The 19,230-nt window shown below is 35.5% G+C and overlaps 1 protein-coding gene across 5 annotated transcripts in view; it reads left to right on the top strand.

Moving 5' to 3' along the window:
• Positions 1-19,230, top strand: part of slc15a4 (solute carrier family 15 member 4) — a 148,258-nt gene that overhangs the window by 15,676 nt on the left and 113,352 nt on the right. For 4 of the 5 annotated variants that reach the window (XR_015496937.1, XR_015496938.1, XR_015496939.1 and 1 more), the window contains 1 exon segment: positions 4,279-4,356. Coding sequence is in view for 1 of the 5 variants with exons in the window: in NM_001320529.2 (NP_001307458.1) it covers positions 4,279-4,356 (78 nt within the window). In the remaining 4 variants the exon portion in view is untranslated. 5 annotated transcript variants of the gene reach the window in all.

Genomic DNA, 19,230 nt, shown 5'->3' with positions numbered 1-19,230 from the left:
CTTCACCTTCACTGTTCAGTCTTTGTCTGCTCTTTTTTGTCTGCCCTTGATGATTTCACTACATTGGTGGGCAGGAAGACGCACACCATGGTTGTCATAAATCACAAATGATCAGTGTTTTCAATCACGCAATACTTATTTTAGGATTCAAACAGTTAAATACACATTAGTACTTGCAAAACAACATTTACAGTTCATAAAATATCTGTGAAAATGGCAATAATTAAATAATAAAAAAAAATGTATTCACTTCATTCAGTATACAGATTGTGTGCAAAATAAGACTTTTGCATGCGGGTCAGTTTATGACTACGATCTTTTAACATTTGTAAATTTAATGCTGGCCACATTTATAACAACAATGTGAACAGCTATGCCAAAAAATCAGATCTGAGAAAAAATCTCATTTGAGCACTAAGGCCTAATCCCAATTCTTCCCCTTAGCCCTTTCCTAATCCTCTTTAGCTTGAAGGCGTAGGGCTAAGGGGAACACACCAGCCACAACGGCAGCATAGCTACACCTGAAAATTAGTAGATCCATAAATTAGTATTTTTTTTTGTCATTGTTTTGAATTTTTACAACAAACAAGCATATGTTTTAATATATTCATAACCGTGTTCGGGTTTTACCGTCATGCTTTTTAAAACAACCGCTAAAATAAAAACTGCTAAATTTCGCTATCTATAATCCCTAATAATAACTCATGTCTATCAGTCCCACAACATTTTTACACTTGATGACGCTCAAATACCCTGTCAGAAAAGTCTAGTGGCTGGGAATGGGCTTTTTACAGTGTCTGCTATAATGTTAATGTTGTTTTTGGTGTGTTTACATTGATGAATAGGGTCAGGGTGTAAATGCACAGTATAGTTATGATCTTATTGACACATTATATCATTATAATAACATAATATATGCCTTCAGTGATTTCCTGAAGATAAATACCAAAAAATAATGCAACTGGAATAAATACAGCAGTCATGATCGTCTGATGTAATTTGAAGCAAGAGATTGTGATGACATCTTATGACTTGTGCTGGTGCTGTAGTGTTGTCCCATTTCCTAGAGGTAAATTTGAAGCCCTTCCCCTTCACACCCTGTTTAACGGGCAAAGGGGAAGGGGTAGGGGTACAAAAATAAAATTGAAACTGGGTCTAGTGTGCTCCAAAACAGTGACAAAAAGTGCGTTTAGAAAATATAAAACTGAAATAAACATGTAAAACTTGTAGATTGTCCCTCCCGCCTAAATAGACCAATTTTTTTTTTACACCTCGATTCTCGATTTCAAATTCTCGACCAATCAAATGCTGTCAAGAATCTGACATGCCCCATCCCTTCAATTTGATTTGCTTGATTTCAACCACTTTAACTTGCAACACTTTAATATAAACAGACATTATTGGCCTTTTTTTTTTTTAAAGAAGAGGAGCTACTCTCTCACACTCTCTTCATTTTTCATTTGCGATTACGTCAAGCATTGAATAAAAATACACATTTCAAAGCACTTCACCGGACCTTTAAAGTATTTGTTATATTGTAAAAAGAACTGCATAGATGTTTTATTAGCTTGAAGTCTCAAGGTGTCTTATGCTGAAGAAGGATTGACTTGGTGTTGATGAATGGTGTCATCAAATACATGTGATTGATGGTCATAAGCAGAGACTTTGTCTATGGCGTATTAAAGGTTAGTGCCATTTGGAACCTTTATGGGACGGGTGGGCATAAAGCCCTTGAGCAGACAGGTGCTTCCATTAAGGTCTTTATATGTGCTTAGCTCAAGGTAATTTAAAAAGGACAAGCAATAAAGACAGGGACATCTCTACTACCCTGCAACAGCTGGCATGGGGCCCATAACCACTCTATTGATGTCACTTTACTGACCTAAACTACTGCAAACTGTTTTAAGTACCATGAAGTTAGTTCTAACCTGCTCCAGGACATGTGTTCAGGTTTAGAGATCACAATTTTAGATTTCACTAATCAACTTTAAACAAAGTGACACAAAAAACACACTCTCCAAGATTCTCTTGTTCCAAATTAAAGTTCACTGAATAGTAAAACAGTTTTAAAATTGTCAGATTTTAATGATGATTATTTAGTATGATTATTTTATTATGTTAATTATTTATTTGATGCAAGATCATATTTTTTAAGCTGATTGGACAGAACTGTGCATAGGTAGTGTATAGTGTGTCCACAGTCATACTGGACTGATAGAAACACAAAGTCTGTTTTTTATTTTTATTTTTTTATTTACTAAGGTTAAAATATCCAAATCCTAGTAATTTTGAAGCCACAATGTTATGTAGGAACGTGGTTTTACCCACCCACCTAATTGATTAAAAGGCGCATATTAACATGTTTCTGTAGTAATATGTATAAACATGCCCACAAAACTAAGAATAAAAGACGAGGACATCTCTAATACCCTACTACAGCTGGCATGGGGCCCATAACCACTCTATTGATGTCACCTTACTGACCTAAACCACTGGAATCGGTCTGTTAAGTATCATCAAGGTAGTTCTAACCTGCTCCAGGACATGTTGTGTTCAGGTTTAGAGATCCCAACTCAAGATTTTTAGCTTTAAACAAAGTGACATAATAAACACTCTCTCCAACTTTCTCTTGTTCCAAATTAAAGAACACTAAATAGTGAAATAATAAAAAAAATGTCTGATTTTTAACGATGATTATTTATTATGATTATTTGTCTATTTAATTAATTTATTTAAAGGACACTTTTGATGCAAAACCTACTTTTTAAAGCTGATTGGGCAGAACTGCGTGTAGGTATAGTGTCCACAGTCATACTGGAGTGATATAAAAACAAAAAGTCTCTCTTTTGTTTATTTATTTTTTTAAACTACCTGATGTTAAAAAAATTATCCAAATAGTAATTTGAGGCTACAACTTGATGTTTTGGATTGACAGGCGTGTATTAACATGTCTCTGTAGAAACACGTATAAACGTCAACAGAACAGGATCTGCAAAGAAACTGGGATTAAAAGATCTGTTCCAACTCTCTGTGATCAGCTGCACCTCAAGAATGAGTTTTACAAGGAATTTTTTAAACATTTTTAAACAGTGCGTGTTTAACTTTGCACTGTTTTTGGTCTCTTATATTGTTCCTTATATATTGTTGTACTGTGTGGCCACCATCATGGTACAGGCCCCTGGTAAATTAACTTAGAAATTTTTTTTACATTTAGCTTGCCAACACTTCCATGTTTAAATATTTTTAATAATAAGTCTATTTTCATTTATCCAAAATATGAGCACAAAACACATTATTTTAAACTATTTATTTTAAGCATGTGTAGCTAAAAGGTGTCAAGATCAGACTGCCGGTGTCAAAACAAAATAAAACAAAATACATAAACATTTTCCTAAATAAAGATATTAATTTAATCTTTATTTCTATAGCGTTTTTACACAGTAGATTGTATTAAAGAAGCTTAACATAGAATTTTTAGTCAATTGAAACTGTATCAGTCCAATTTTCAGAGTTGAAATTTAGTTTAATTGAGTTCAGTGTGGTTTAATTTTCACTGCTAAAAGGCCAAACATTGAAGAGCAAATCCCTTGATGCGGAGCTCCACAAGTCCCAAAGTCAAGCATGCCAGTGGCAAGCAAGAAAACTTCACCAATTGACGAAAGTGAAGGAAAAAACCTTAAAAGAAACCAGGCTTAGTTGTGCACGACCATTTCTTTAAAAAAAATTATGTTTACAGCATGAAATTCATTGCTGTAAGGCAGTAGCAAATAGTTTCTTGAGGTAAAGGAGCTTTTGTAGAAATAGTAAACTGCTATAACTACAAGGGCTGTTGCGTCATAGCCTAACTTGCAGAAAAAACAAGATTCTCCAATCCAATTATGACTAAAGGTCATCTTTTGAGACCCTGTCATCCAGTGTGTTTTGTCTTTTGAGACACTTGCCGACTGTTAGAAAGGTTATCCTGCATTGTTAGTCCTTGGAGCCCTAAATTAAGGTTTGTGTAAAGGACAATGGCTCTAACTTTTGGAAAAAAAAATACCTAATGACTTTGTGCATGAATAGATATTGGAGATTGTTTCCTTGAAGCACCAAACTGCTTTTAAGCGCTGAAATCTTGCCACTTGCTTTTTTCTTTCCCTGCCCCATTTCAAATCGGAATCAATAGCAATATTCAGAAACAATGTCTGTACAAGTGCTAAATGGATCACAGCAGACTGAATGAGATGTGAGTACAGCATGTTTATGTGGGCTGTTTTTTTTCTGCCTCTTTTATTGCAGATGCAGACAACGTATTATCTCCAGAGTCTCCATCTGACAATTCCTGGAGCCGATCCCAACTCCACAGACTCCCACCCGGTAAGAGAACCACTATTTCACTGCCAGTAATGTCAGATCGCTTCCAAATTGGCCTGGAAGAAAAATATAATTGCTTTGTTAATGAAGAGTTCAATTATTAAAGCTGTTGGCCTCCTTTTTTTGCCTGTCTTCTGGTCACTTTCCTCATCAGTTTTCCAATATTTTGTAGTCTGCTCTCTGCTATTAGGAAGCAACAGATTCAATGCCACAGATGTTTTCATTAATGATACATCTTGCTATAAATGTCTGCAAACCAGGGATTCATTGCTCTTTTAAATGAGATTGATGTAATAGACTGACTCATTAATAAAACTAAACTGTAGTTTTGTAACTTTATAAATACTATAAATACTATAGTTCACAACCTTTTTGGCAATGTTGGTTCTGGACTTTTTTTCTTTTCCAATAAAAAGTTATTTAAACTCAGAATGAAATAGAAATGACCCTTTTTTATATTTTGACACAGTTTCTAGAGAAACAGAATATTAAATGAGAAAACAGTGGGCATTGCTTGTTTTTGTTCTACTGTGAGTTGATGGATGAAGTTAAGTAGGCATTTCAATCAGAAAGATTTGGAAAAGGATTTCAGGAGAATTATTAAACCCTAACAGACACCTTCTCCTCAGCATTACTGTTTGTTGTTCTAGTGCTGTCACAAACTAACAGTGGTTCTTAACTGACAGCAGGGGCATAGATTTAGCATGGTCTGAGGACGCGTCTCCACTAATATCTACCAACGATTGAAATGTCCCCACCAATAATTTAATTCACTTAAAAAAACACGCTGTCAATATTAATGTAGATATGCAGAAAGGATTAAATCTTGTTCTCAAACAAATATGAACATTGTGATTAGCTGTTTCTTTCCCTGCTGTCATGTGAGAGGCTGTAACTGCGTTCAGATGTTACATAAGGAGCTTATTTTTCAACAAAAAGTATAAAGACTGATTTATACTTCTGTGTAAAGTGCATGTGTATGCCATTTTGTTTTGCGTTTAGCTAATGATTAAAGTCGTTGCATGTCCACCGGTTCCCAGCTCAAAATGAGTGAGTTTAAACTACTACTACATTAATGTAGTGTTCAGAAAAAAACAAAACACCAGCAAAGAAACTCGACACAGAGGAACATAAAAACCTCACTGCCAGCTTGCGTTTCAGAAGTGTTATTGCAGAGCAACACAAAGAGCGCGCACAAGTATAAATGCACGGCAACGCGCAAGGCATGGACTCTGGGTCACACTGATCACTCGACGCAGAAGTATAAAACCAGGCTTTAGTCACATGAACAGATTAGTTTGCTACTGAATGAGGCCGTCACGATAATGCTGTTAATGCTCGTGTTTTCTCCCCACTTTAACATAGAGGGCTCTATTTTGAGTCCAAAGCGCAGGGTGCAAAAGCATTAAGGGCATGGCAGAGTCCACTTTTGCTATTTTAAGGATGGAAAAATCCACTTTGTGCCATGGCGCATGGTCTAACAGGGTTGAGCTTATTCTCTTATGAGTTATAGTTGTGTTTAGAGAATAAACCAAGCAGAGTCTCATCTCCCATTCCCTTTAAGAGTAAGTTGCATCCCGCCATAAGCGCATTTGCTATTTACATGGCGGACTTTGTAAATGGAAAAATTTAACCCTTCACTAAACAGTTAAGCAGAGCTACAGCGCAAGAATGAGAGAATGAGCCTCCTCATTTTTTACTTTCACTTTCATTCTTGTGGATAAGGAAACATGTTGTACGCACAGACATCTATTAGCCTATACATAATTAATTTTGTTTAAGCAAAAAGATTTGTTTCAAAACTATTTTTAAATTCATTTCTAATTTCCAGCAAGAGAATAAATGCACATGCTATGCCCCATATGGTCTTAAACCTGACAGGTACCCTACACCCCATGTGTATTAAAGAATTTGTAAGGGAGGTGCACAAATAACGGGCTCTGCGCTGGACTATAGACCTGCTTTGATCTGGTCTATCGAACAGTCTATTTTAGTTCCTAAAAATAGCAACATGCCAGCAATACTCCTTAACACACCTCCTTTTTTAGACCAGAACACCTATGGGCGCAATAATAAATGAAATGGAAATTATAAATGATTTTTTTGTGCGGCCCGGTAACAATTGATCCATGGACTGGTACCGGTCCATGGACCGGTGGTTGAGGACCACTGGTATATCATACAATGCCCCAATTTCTTTGATTTTAGGGGCATATAACTGCATTCTGTAAACTTTATATGGCCAATTTTTATTTTTATACAAGTATAACTACATTCAATAAGCTCTTATAGATTTTCGAGAAGACATTTCATGCGGCAGTGCAAAATACGATGACTTGTGTTTGTCAGGTTTAATTTTAGAGCACACCGGATGCTTGTGTTGATGCCAGGTGCGCGTGTTGTGTTGTCTAGTGGCGGAGTAAAGGCTGTTTAGGATACTCTCTGGAGAGTCTGGCACACATGAGCCAGAGAAATCCTTTGAAAACCAGGGTATTAACTCCAAAACCATGACCCTCACTAATCGCAGATAAGCACCCAGCGCTCGCTTTCTCATCTGAAGTTGCTGTTTATTTGTTTTTGTGCGGCGAGCGCGCGTGTGGGTGTGCATGTACACGCTCTGCTAGGTAAGTGTGTCAGAACCTTCGCCTTGAATTAAATCCCCTCAAAACGGTTTCACAGTGACTAATGCAAAATCACGACTCGCGGGCCGTCTGATCAGCAGTGACAATGCAGTCACATGTTGCTCAATGACCATGCAAATGCACAGACACAAATGTAACTGGATGAGCGACTTGCGCATTTGTGTGTGTTTGTGCGATTTCACAGCTCTCTGAAGTGCAGTTTTCCACAATTAGATGCAAAGTCACATGGTCGGCAGAGAGGAAGTGCAAAAAATGACAATGGGGAAGTGAAAAAGATGTAATTGGCTGCGCTAAATAACACATCAGTTTAAAGTATGACTGCAGGGTCATATTGAAAAGACCCTTGTAAAGCACCTCTTGCTCTGTAAATATGATTTTCCAGAGAACTTTCACAGTGATTTTGCCATCTTTCTGCCAACATTAATTAATATGACATGGACTATTCAATCTAATGTGCTTATTTAAGCTTATTTCATTTAATGAAATGTTATGAAACCGCATCTAGTTGGTTGACTGGGTTTGTTTTTATGGGTCAGATTGTAAGAATGTGTAAGGCTTTCCTTTTGAAGAATGAATAAACTCAGTCCAGCATTTTTTTGTTTGAGATTTTGTTTGTTCGTCACTGAATTTTCAGTTAAAGGAGAAGCGGTCCTTTTTCAGTCTGCTTTAGGGGAAAAATGGGTTGAGGTAGAAGGCAAGAAGAAGTGAGAATTTTTTTTTTTTTGTAGCAACCAAAGAAAATGTGTTTGACAAAGCGTAACAATACAACTTGATTATATTTATTATTTGAAGTTTCCAATATGTACATACAGTGCTCAACATAATTACATAATTGAGTACACCCCATTTTGAAAATGAATATTTGTATACATTTCTCAGTGAATATAGGCAATGTATTCTGGTGCATTTGAACAAAACAGATTTATTAGACAGATGTATTTATTAGAATAATATTTTGATATTTTAGTTTTTAATTTTTATGTTTATATTATATGAAACATATTTAGAAATTGAACAATAATACAGTTAAATTCAAGCAAAACATTTAAAAAAATTACAACTTACAAAATTTCAACAAATTATTATTATTATTTTTTTATTAATTATTATTATTCTCTTGATTTTTTAAATTCATATTTACCATTTTTCTATAACAAATACATTTGGGTGTACTAGTTTTTGGACTGTTATTTTAAGTTATTTTGTTAGATAAGCTTTAGATTTATCTGACTAATCTAATGTATGCACAAATATAATATTGTATAGCTTCCTATTAAAAATTTGAATTTAAAAGGTAGGTTTGTGAGGGATCTACTTGTACATGCTGAGCACTGTATGCTGTAAACACTAGGATTTGAAAGTCTGGGTAGTATTTAAGGACTTTTTTTGGTTGTTTTTAAAAGATGAGTCTTATGTTCACAAAGTTTTCATTGATCAAAAATACAATCTTTTCATTTTCTTATTGGCTAAGTCTCTTTATTAATCAGGGGTCGCCACAGCAGAATGAACCGCCAACTTATCCAGCATGTGTTTCACGCAGTGGATGCCCCTCCAGCTGCAACCCATCTCTGGGAAACATCCACACACACTCATTCACACTCATTTACTCTGGACAATTTAGCCTGTACCCAATTCACCTGTACCGCATGTCTTTGGACTGTGGGGGTAACCGGAGCACCCGGAGGAACCCACGCGAACGCAGGGAGAATATGCAAACTACACACAGAAACGCCAACTGACCCACCCAAGGCTTGAACCAGCGACCTTCTTGCTGTGAGGCGACAACACTACCCACTGCACCACTGCATCTCACCATTTAACTTTCTCCACCTAGTTCAAAACTCTTTTCAAATGAGTGGAATAAACTTTCAGTAATTTTAAGTTAACTACACTCATTTCATTTGATAAAGTTGCTGTTGGGTTTTACAGTGTAGTTATTAAGTCTTTAAAATTGCACCTTAAGCTAAATACCAGTATCTTTTAATATAAGAAAAAATATTATGCACAATTAGGCACGGGCAAAATGAATTTGTTATTAGAAATTAGTTTTTAAAAAATATTGTTTAAGCATGTATTGGAAAAAAATCTTCCCTCCATTAAGCAACACTTTAAGCACACAAATACTCTGTTCAAAATAACTCTAAATTCACAGGATGGCTAATAATTTAGACTGTATATAATAACATTTTAAATGCACTCAAACCTAATAGTATTCTAATAATATCATTCATTTCTGGAAAGCTGAGTTTTTTTTCATTATAAGTTTGAAACCTGTTATAATAGTGTACTTTTACAGAATGCTTTTGTTTAAGGGTTCAAAGGATAGGATTTTCTTTCATTAGATTTTTTTTTCTTTGTTATTTAAATACTTCCCAAATGATGCTTAACAATGCAATGAAATTTTCACAGTATGTGTGATAATATTTTCTGAATAAAAGCAGTTTTTAATTTTTTAAAAACATATTAAGATCAAGATTATTAACCCCTTTAAAGCTATATATATATATATATATATATATATATATATATATATATATATATATATATATATATATATATATATATGTGTGTGTGTGTATATACAGTAATTGGTTTTACTGTCATCATGCCAAAGAAAAAATAAAGCAGTTATTAGAAATGAGTTATTAAAACTATTATGTTTAGAAATGTGTTAAAAATATTCTCTCTATTAAATAATAAAATAAAAACTAATAAATCAGGGGGCTAATAATTCTATCTGTAAATATATTTTTAACATTGTTTATGCAATTAATATTAGTTCATTTTAATGTGTTCTTGCTGAAAAGTGTTTTTTAAATCACAGTGACCCTAAACATTTGAATGGTTGTTGAAACGTGTTATGTTGTCATATGTTAAGCTGCTATTAATTGGTTTTAGAAGGCTTTGCTTGCTGGTTGTTTACTGAACTATGACTTTCTGACTCGTAAGCCTCGTCTAGACTGTCAACCCAAATCTAGCTCTTTTTTTTGCACATGCAGTTGTAATATATCATGAAATATTTTTTTTAGCTAAACAATTTCAATATGTGCTTTTAAATCCTATTCAAATCCAATTACTTGAAAATTGGTTTTAGTCCTCTCTAATCAGATTGTACATACTGTAGCTTTGCTGCTCATTCCACTTTCTTAGGCCACACACTGGAAAATCAGGATTTCTACATATTGTATGTCAATAATAATAATAATAATAATAATAATAATAATAATAATAATAATAAAAGTTGTTTTATTATGTATAATCATAGCATATTTAAAGGTTTGTCAAAGTTAAAGCTAACTAAAACAACAACACACAATCAATACAATATGTATTCACTAATTCATTCATTCATGTTCCTTCGGCTTAGTCCCTTATTTATCAGATATCGTCACAGCAGAATGAACCACCAACTTATCCAGCACGTTTTACACAACAGATGCCCTTCCAGCCACAAACTAAAACATTTACAAAACAAATATTAAACAGTAAATGTACAATACAAGAAGTTATCATATAGAACACGATGCCACATAATATCATAAGCTAACAATCCGATTCTTCTTATTGTTAAGTGCACCAGCTCAGCAGCATTGCCACATAAACTGATTCAAATGTTCTTTAAAATGAATGAACAACCCAAGACACACAATTCAGAGAGGAGTATTTGTGAATAGTCATTTAGTTTCCATTAAAATTGGTTTGTGAAAAACATACACTGAAAAAGATGATTCCCTGGATTTACACTTTTTTTAAAGTTAAGATGGTTGTAAAAAATGTATTTTGGCTGAATTTAAACAAACAAATTAAGTTGAACATTAATACATTTAATTTGATTGTTTAAATTCAACCCAAATAAATTGTTTATAATAACTTAGCAGAAACTTTTTTTTTGTTTGTTTTTTCAGCGTACATATTTTTGAAAAGATCTATTGATCTGCTGCAGAGGTCAAAATGTGCAGAAAATGAGCAGCACTGTTGGACTACTGTTAGTCAGTCTGGTCTACGTATTCTGTGAAGTATATAGGTGGCAATGTTTGGTTGAAATGACTGCACAGAATAAATGATGAGCACATCAGCTTACCAGCCTACATTTATGCTGCCTATTAAAGTGTTATAAGTCAAAACAGCAGCCACAGGGCCAAATGGATCTGAACGGTTGTGTGTTAAGTCATTTAGATAATTAAACTTTTTATATACATCTTGAAAGCTTACTCTTTTTAAAATGTATAACAGTTTTTTTTTTTTGTAATTTAATTACAATGGTTTGATTAGTCCACAAATGAAAGTATGAATGGCAGGTCAAACCCACCCATCCACCCATCCATCCATCCATCCATCCATATAGTAAAAATAATATGAAATAATGCTAAACTAAGTATTGATTTTTTGACACATTTTTCTATTGCCGCATACGTACACTGTATATGTGATTAGTTAACTTTGCTTAGACCTATTGCTTTTAAAACAATTACTTGACTGTACTTAAAGTAAGTAAACCTGTCTAATAAATAAACTGTGCATAATTATAGAATGTTGTTAAATCAACTTAAAAATTCCATGTTACAATGGGTTTACTCACTTTTTAAAGTCAACTTGTTGCTTTTTTTCCAGTTAAAGGGAATAATCAATTAACACTGATCTAAACAGATGCTGTACTGTATATGAAGAGTGGAAAGTCAGTCATTTAAATCATTTCACTTTTTAAATATATTTTGAAAGCTCTTTACTGTTTAAAGAGCTTTCGGTTTAGGGCGTACTCACACTATGCTATCCAGACCGTACCCACGCCCGTTTGCTGGATCGTTTGAGAAGTGTGAGCGCTCTGAATCGGGCTCAGATGCATTTCAGTTGGCCGGCTCTGGCCTGGTTGGAAGAGGTGTGCCTGAGTGCGGTTCACTTGGACTCAGTAGTGTAGTGTGAGTGCAAAGCGCGCCTGAGCTGGACAAGCGTGCTTTGGCCCTGTTCAAGGCAACTGTACATAGTGTGAGTACGCCCTAAAGGGCCATAAAACCCCCTTTTCTCAGCAGGGTGTTTTCACACCTCTAGTTTGAAAAAGTCAGGAAAGTGAGTGAGTCCAGCTTTGTTTAGATGGGAATGATTGGTGAAAGAGGGAAGGGTTTGCATGAAAAGGGGAGTTTCATTACAAGCACGCCCCGATTTTCACAGCGACAAAACAAACATAGATGCAGGAGAGAAAGACAGGGCCTATGTTTACATGGACATCAGTAATCAAATTATTTGCCAAATTATTAATTTGTTGAGTTTAACTGCAGTTCAGCACTTTCACTTTTGAATTCAGGAACATGTCATGCATGCCCCCTTTGACAAACAAGATAATGAAGGTGAGGAACTACTGTAGTTGCAATTGAAATGATACCGCACACCGTATGGGAGGAAAAAAAATACATATTTTCTATACTGAGCCCTTTTAAGGCTGTTAATTAATAATTTGTTTAATAATCTATTTAGGTAAGAAATTAAAGTTGCATTTTACTTTAATTTGTTCGCTCATCACACTGTAAAAATGTAATGTCAAGTAAAGAAAACAAATATATATATATGTATGTTTTATAATTTATTTTAATAAGTTAATCAGGTTTTAACTGTTTTAATGTTATACCTAATATATGTAATCAGTTTGATTGATGTTAGTTGAAATGACTACAAAAGTTCATTTGATACATCTAGTAAATGTAAGGCATTAACAATTCTTTTTTACACTTAAACCATAACAAGAGACAAACAGCAGATATTTGGCTGCCACTCCAATTTCCTTCAGAAATATTCTGGGAAAACACTGATGACTCAAAAGCACATGAGGTCTTTCCCCAGCTTCCCATTTCAATAGAAATCTCACAGTTTTGCATTCTCTGTCTCGGGTGCGATAACGTTTCTCTAGAGTCCGTACCCAAGTGTGCAAATCCCCATCTGTCGCTTGTTCTCTCACACAAGGGTTTCCCCTTCTAAATGAACATGTGCCGGCACAGATTTGTCTCGGTGGACTGCGCAGCCTAAAGGGAATCCACTGTACAGTTTAACAAGGCCGAACTGTGAGCTCTTAATTAGCAGAAACCCTTAGAAAAAAATAAAAAAATAACAGACACCAGTTGTGAAAATGATATGATGATAGAATGATGCAAACTGGCAACTTCAAATGAAGAATAAAAAAGTGAACGATGATGAAGGGGAGACTCACTGAGTGCTTGGAGGGACATGTATAAATTAGCAATGCTTAGTCAAAGAAATGTAAATTTAATAAGGGAGAGCGCTGGAGAATTAAAAGTGTTAAAAACGTCAGTAGTTTCCAGACTGACTGAAGTTGTAGAATTCAGATCAAACATGCTGAGTGAGACATGCTTGCCACTTAAACTCCGAATGCTCTAGTGTATGTGAGTGCCTCTCTGTGTGAGTTCTACGCCCTTTTACACCTGCAGGCATGGTTGCATAATAAACCTCTTTTCCAGCTCCGGGCATTTAGGCCTCTGGTGTTGTATTTCACAGCCATTATTTGATTAACGTCAATTAAAAAGTACAGATGGTAAAATATTGTGGCGGGTATTTTGAGTTAATTACAAGCAATTTAGACGGAGATAAGAATGGATTGGGCTGTTTTTTAACTTTCACTTCACGACTATCTGCCCACAGCTGCTCATTCTGATCATCAAGGCCTGTCTGTGTGTAAAATGAGGATAGATGATTTTCTGCGGCGGCCAAAATTAAAATGCGAAGAATCTAAATTTGTATATATATATTTTTTAATTGGTGGATCTGATCCTGTATTTGTCATCACGTGTGTGTCAAAGGAATTTTTGTTCTTGTTTACGCCTAGTCACTTCATAGTTTTCTCTGATCGGATTTTGTGAAAATAGTTGCAATTTTTGACATTTTGTTATACTGTACATAAATGTTTCTGTGCTAAATGGCTAATATTCTGATCTTCAAACCCTTCACTACTGTATATACTCACCGGCCACTTTATTAGATACACCTGTCCAACTGCTTGTTAATGCAAATTTCTAATCAGCCAGTCATATGGCAGCAACTCAATGCATTTAGGCATGTAGTCATGGTCAACACAATCTGCTGCAGTTCAAACTGTGCATCAGAATGGAAAAGAAAGGTGATTTAAGTGAACGTGGCATGGTTGTTGGTGCCAGACGGGCTGGTCTGAATATTGCAGAAACTGTTCATTCACTGGGATTTTCACTTTTTACACTAATTTGGCATCAACAACATGAAAGCATGGATCCCTCAACAGTTCATGCTGGTGCTGGTGGTATAATGGTGTGGGGGATATTTTTTGACATATTTTGGACCTATTAGTACTAATCGAGCATTGTTTTTGTTATATTGAATATTGTTGCTGTCCATGTCCATCCCTTTATGACCAGTGCACCCATCTTTTGATGGCTACTTCCAGCATGATCACGTGCCATGTCTCAGACTGGTTTCTTGAACATGACAGTGAGTTTATTTTACTCAAATGGCCTCCACAGTCACCAGTTCTCAATCCAATAGAGCATCTTTGGGATAGGGATGCAACGATTAGAGATTTTGGTTTTATGATTATAGTCTGAACAATATTCACGGTTATCACGATTATTATGTGTTCTTTCATTTCAAAATACTACTAGATTAGAAAAATCACATGAAAACTTCTCATACTTTAAAGTGTAATCAGTAACCAATTAATACAGCACAAAATAACAATAAAAACAAACAATATAATTAATTTATCTTTGGACTTAAAAATAAGTGAAAATGCTTTTGGCATTTAAACTGGAGTATTAATTTTGTATTGAAAATAAATGACAGAACAAAAACAAATAAATAGTTTTTGTCTTATGTAAATTTAAGCATCATATTACTTAAGTATTTCACTTTTAAATTAAACAAATGTAGTCAAAGACTGCTGAATACCTGTCTGAAAGGCACTAATATGCACTCAACCCATGTGCCTCCATTGGAAATAGCGAACTTGTGTGCGTAAAAGATGGGATATGTGAATAGCTGTAGTTAAAAACCTCATCAGCCATAGTTAAAATCAGCCTTTGATCCAATGTGCGTGCGTAATGTTTACAAGTTCGGAACTTTAAACTAGTGCACAGTTGGCATAACTTTAAGCTGCAGCAGTTTTGTTCCATGCCGAGATACGGTGTTGAGAAGCCTTTACGATTAATTAACCGTGACAAATTAAACCAGGGTTAATAGTGGAATCGGTTAATCGTTGCATCCGTACTTTGGGATGTGGTGGAATGGGAGATTTGCATCATGGTTGTGCAGCCAACAAATCTGCAGCAACAGTGTGATGCTATCATGTCAATATGGAGCAAAATCTCTGAGGAATATTTCCAGTACATTGCTGAATCTATGCCACAAAGGATTAAGGCAGTTCTGAAGGCAAAAGTATGTCCAACCCGCTACTAGTAAGGTGTACCTAATAAAGTGGCCGGTGGATTTGACTAGGTTATCTAGACTTAAGCATCAGATAAACTGCATTAAATTACAGTTTGTTTACAGAAACATAAGCTATATATGGTATTTGGCATATAAATGGTTTCATATGTTTGCTGCAGGAGGCTTTGTACTTCACTCATGTTCCAGTAAAACATCATTACAAGTGCGCAAGGCAGCCGCCGTGATTACAGTCATTATAGGCTAAATGAAGAGTCTATTTTTGTCATAGAGATACGTGCAAGACGTCATTCAAATCTGTAAAGGGTTTCATTCATTTGTGTATAACCTGCTTCCATAAAAACAAAGCAATGTTCCTTTGTAAACAAACAAAAAAGTTTTTTTTATATTATTAGAAATAAAAAACTGTTACTAGGCATGTGATCCATCTCTGTTGTTAATACTGCCATTTTATATTTGCATATTTTAATTTATTTTAGTCATCTTTCAGTTAATGACCAGTAAAAAAAAAAATGGAAAAGAAAAAAACACAAAACATCCCAAACTGCCATCTGTGGTGATGTGTGTTGGATTAGCAAAGTTGTATCTCGCTGCCACATAGCCTATAACATGCTCTCACGTGTTTATTTTTGTAAATTTACACCTGCAATGTGCATGATCAGATGGCTCCCTGATCATAAAAAACACATTAAGTGACCAGGGGCCTCATGCATGAAGACTTGCGTGGAAATCATACTAAAACATTGAAAAAATTCAGATGTATGAAACGCTGCGTACGCCGAATCCCACGCATATTCTTTTGTACATCAAAATGAACGTGAAACTGAGCGCAACATGCACGAGCGCAAAACCCCTCCCTGCCTCCTCCCCCGTATGGATATGCTAATGACTATACTTTGGCAAAACCCAACGAAAAAGCAAAGGCAAAAGCAAGCAAAAAGAGAAACTTTGAACAGAATGTGAATTGAAGGTGCTGCTTTCGGAGGTAGACCAGAGAAAACAGTGTTATTTGCAAGTTTGTCCTCTGATATTAACAACAAAAGAAAAACATAGAGTGGAGAGAGTTTAGCTGATGCAGTTAACACAGTTAAGTCTGAACATCGCACTGTGTGGATTTAAAAAAGAAATAGTGTGATTTATACGTGTAAAATGTTGTAGCATCCTTAATAGTCACAGTGGCGCAGCTCGTAAAACGAATGGCAACATGTTTTGACGCGTTCAAGCATGAACTCGGTTCGAATCCAGCGTCTGATGAACTCATTCTTCTTTTTTTCCCCGCTACATATCAGATTTTGCCTACTATTTATCACGAGAAAGACAAGTAGGAATCATTAAGTCTGTGCATCATATTTTATTTGCACATTTATTGAATGGAAATGTTTCTGATTCACGTATGCAAATTCATCTTCAGATGGCGCCTTTATAGCAATGTGTGTGCAGAAGATAGCTCACATTACATTGGAAAAACAGGTGACCGCTGCAAATTGTGCTTTAATGTTTGGCTGGTCAACTGCATGGTATGGAAACCTTATATACCTGCTAGATGAACCTGTCTCATACAGCTGCCATTGCAAGGGTCAAAGAAACTTTGTAGAGTGCAATTTACACAACTGCCTCTAGAAGTCGCCAATGGAAATAAAACAGACACGCACAAAAAATGTGCGTACGCCAGCCATAAAGCTGCCGTGGAGCTGCGCACATTCCCATGTTCAGTTCATCGTTAGTAAATCCAAACGTGAGCGATTCTGAGCGTGAAACCTGGTATACGCAAAGTTTTTGTGCGTACGCAGCGTTGATACATGAGGCCCCACGTGTAAACAACCTCTTTGTCTACATACAGTACAAAAAGAAAAATAAGTATTGAACATGTCACCATTCTTCTCAGAAAACAAATTTGTAAAGGTGCCGTTGTCATGAAATGTTCACCAGATGTTGGTAACAACCAAATAAATCCGTATATGCAAAGAAAACAAATTTATTAGTTTACAAATAAAATAAAATGAGGCAGGGAGAAAGCATTAAACATATAAAGAAAGGGAGGTGTAGAATGGCAATGAAAGCCCAGACAGCAGCTAAAATCTCTCAGTACTTGTTCAACAACTCTCTGCCCTTCATCATTGTAAATTAATATCAGCTGCTTCAGTCCAATATCTACATTACCAGGATGATGAAGATGAAACCAGGGAAGACATTTCAGCGAGACAATGATCTAAAACACGGCCAAGGAAAATCTAAAATGCTTTAGAGAAAGAAAATAAAGCTGTAGAATGGCCCAGCCAATCACCTGACTTGAATCCAATATAAAATACAAAGTAAAGATCAGTTTGGATGGACAAAACCCACAGAACCATCAAGGTTTTTACCTTGCACTGCTGTGCAATGCACGTGACTTCATTCTCAATATGAGAGTCGTCTTTAAGCTGCCATCACCAAAAAAGCCTTTTATATCAAGTATTAAATATGTTTCAGTAGTTCAGTTCTTAATCCTTGTGTCATTTCAGTGTTATTGCACTTAACAATTCTTCAGATTTTTAAAATAATTTTTTTATGTTTGTATTGTTTGAGTTTTTATCAAAATCTGGTTCAAATTCACATCGACGGCTCCTTTAGAAATATTTTTCCAGGAAAAAGCATGGCATGTTCAATACTTAATTTCCCCACTGTACATATTAAACAGAAAATACACAAATACTTTAGAAAGCACACAGTACATTAAAGTGTCTAATGCAGTGGTGTTCAAACTCAGTACTGCGAGCTGCTGTTCTACAGCGTTCAGCTTGTCTCAGCACACCTCACTGGAAGTTTCTAGTATGCCTTGAGAGAGTTTGATTATCTGGTTCAGGTGCATTTAATTAGGACAACGGCCCTCCAGGTGCAGAATTGGACAGCCCCTGTCTAATATTTCAAAGAACTTAAGGCTGGCTAAAGAAATGCTTTCTCATTCACAGAAACTGATATTTAGGTGTAAAAATTAAAAACCAAACTTATTCTGACCTTATTTATACTGTTTACAAAGATCATACACAATGTATTGTGGTAACACCTTAGATCAAAATACATTTTTTAGGTCAAAACGTTTCGACCTACATCAGGTCTTCATCCGGTTCAACAAGACATTTGGAGAACTCAAGAAATAGTCAAGCTCTACATTTTGTCTTTCAAACATTTTACTTTAGGGCACAATTCATGATTGTGCACTGAATCTCTGCCAGAACAGTAGAACTGAACTACTTTAGTGTCTACAACACAATTGAATATTTAATTGTACCTGATGTGATGGTGCTGGTGGATAAGATCAAGTAAAACATTCACTTGATCATTTCTTACTTCATTATTCCCCCCTCCAAAAAAAATTAAGCTCACGCTGAAGCTAAAGTTCCAATTTCTTAGCTAATGAATTCTCAACAGCCCTAAAAGCTTGTTCTCCTTCAGTGTGACCTCATGAATGAGATATGCAGCTGCAAATAAATAGTTGAAAGTGTCGTCAACCTTTTGACTTTTTCATCTAATCAGTTACTCTCCACTAATCATGTTCTGTTTTCTGTGAAAAGCTCCTCAAATCTGACCCACAAGAGTTATTTAACTACAGTAATAGAACAGGGAACCTCAAATCTCGCCTGGAGGGCTAGTGATCTGCAGAGTTTAGCTCTAACCTTGATCAAACACATGAGCCTGCAAACCAGTTTGATCAGGGTGGAGATATACTCTACAGCTCATTTACCCTCTGGGGCAAAAATAAATAAATGGTTAAATCATTGGTTCTCAACCATGTTCCTTGAACAGTTTCTTGATTTGGATGTCTCCTTTGTCTGTCACACCC

Source organism: Danio rerio, chromosome 8, assembly GCF_052040795.2.
Source record: "Danio rerio strain M-AB ecotype USA chromosome 8, GRCz13ab, whole genome shotgun sequence".
NCBI classification, from domain to species: domain Eukaryota; kingdom Metazoa; phylum Chordata; class Actinopteri; order Cypriniformes; family Danionidae; genus Danio; species Danio rerio.
The sequence above is the reverse complement of the archived record's forward strand: the minus strand, read 5'-3'. Positions and strand labels throughout refer to the sequence as shown.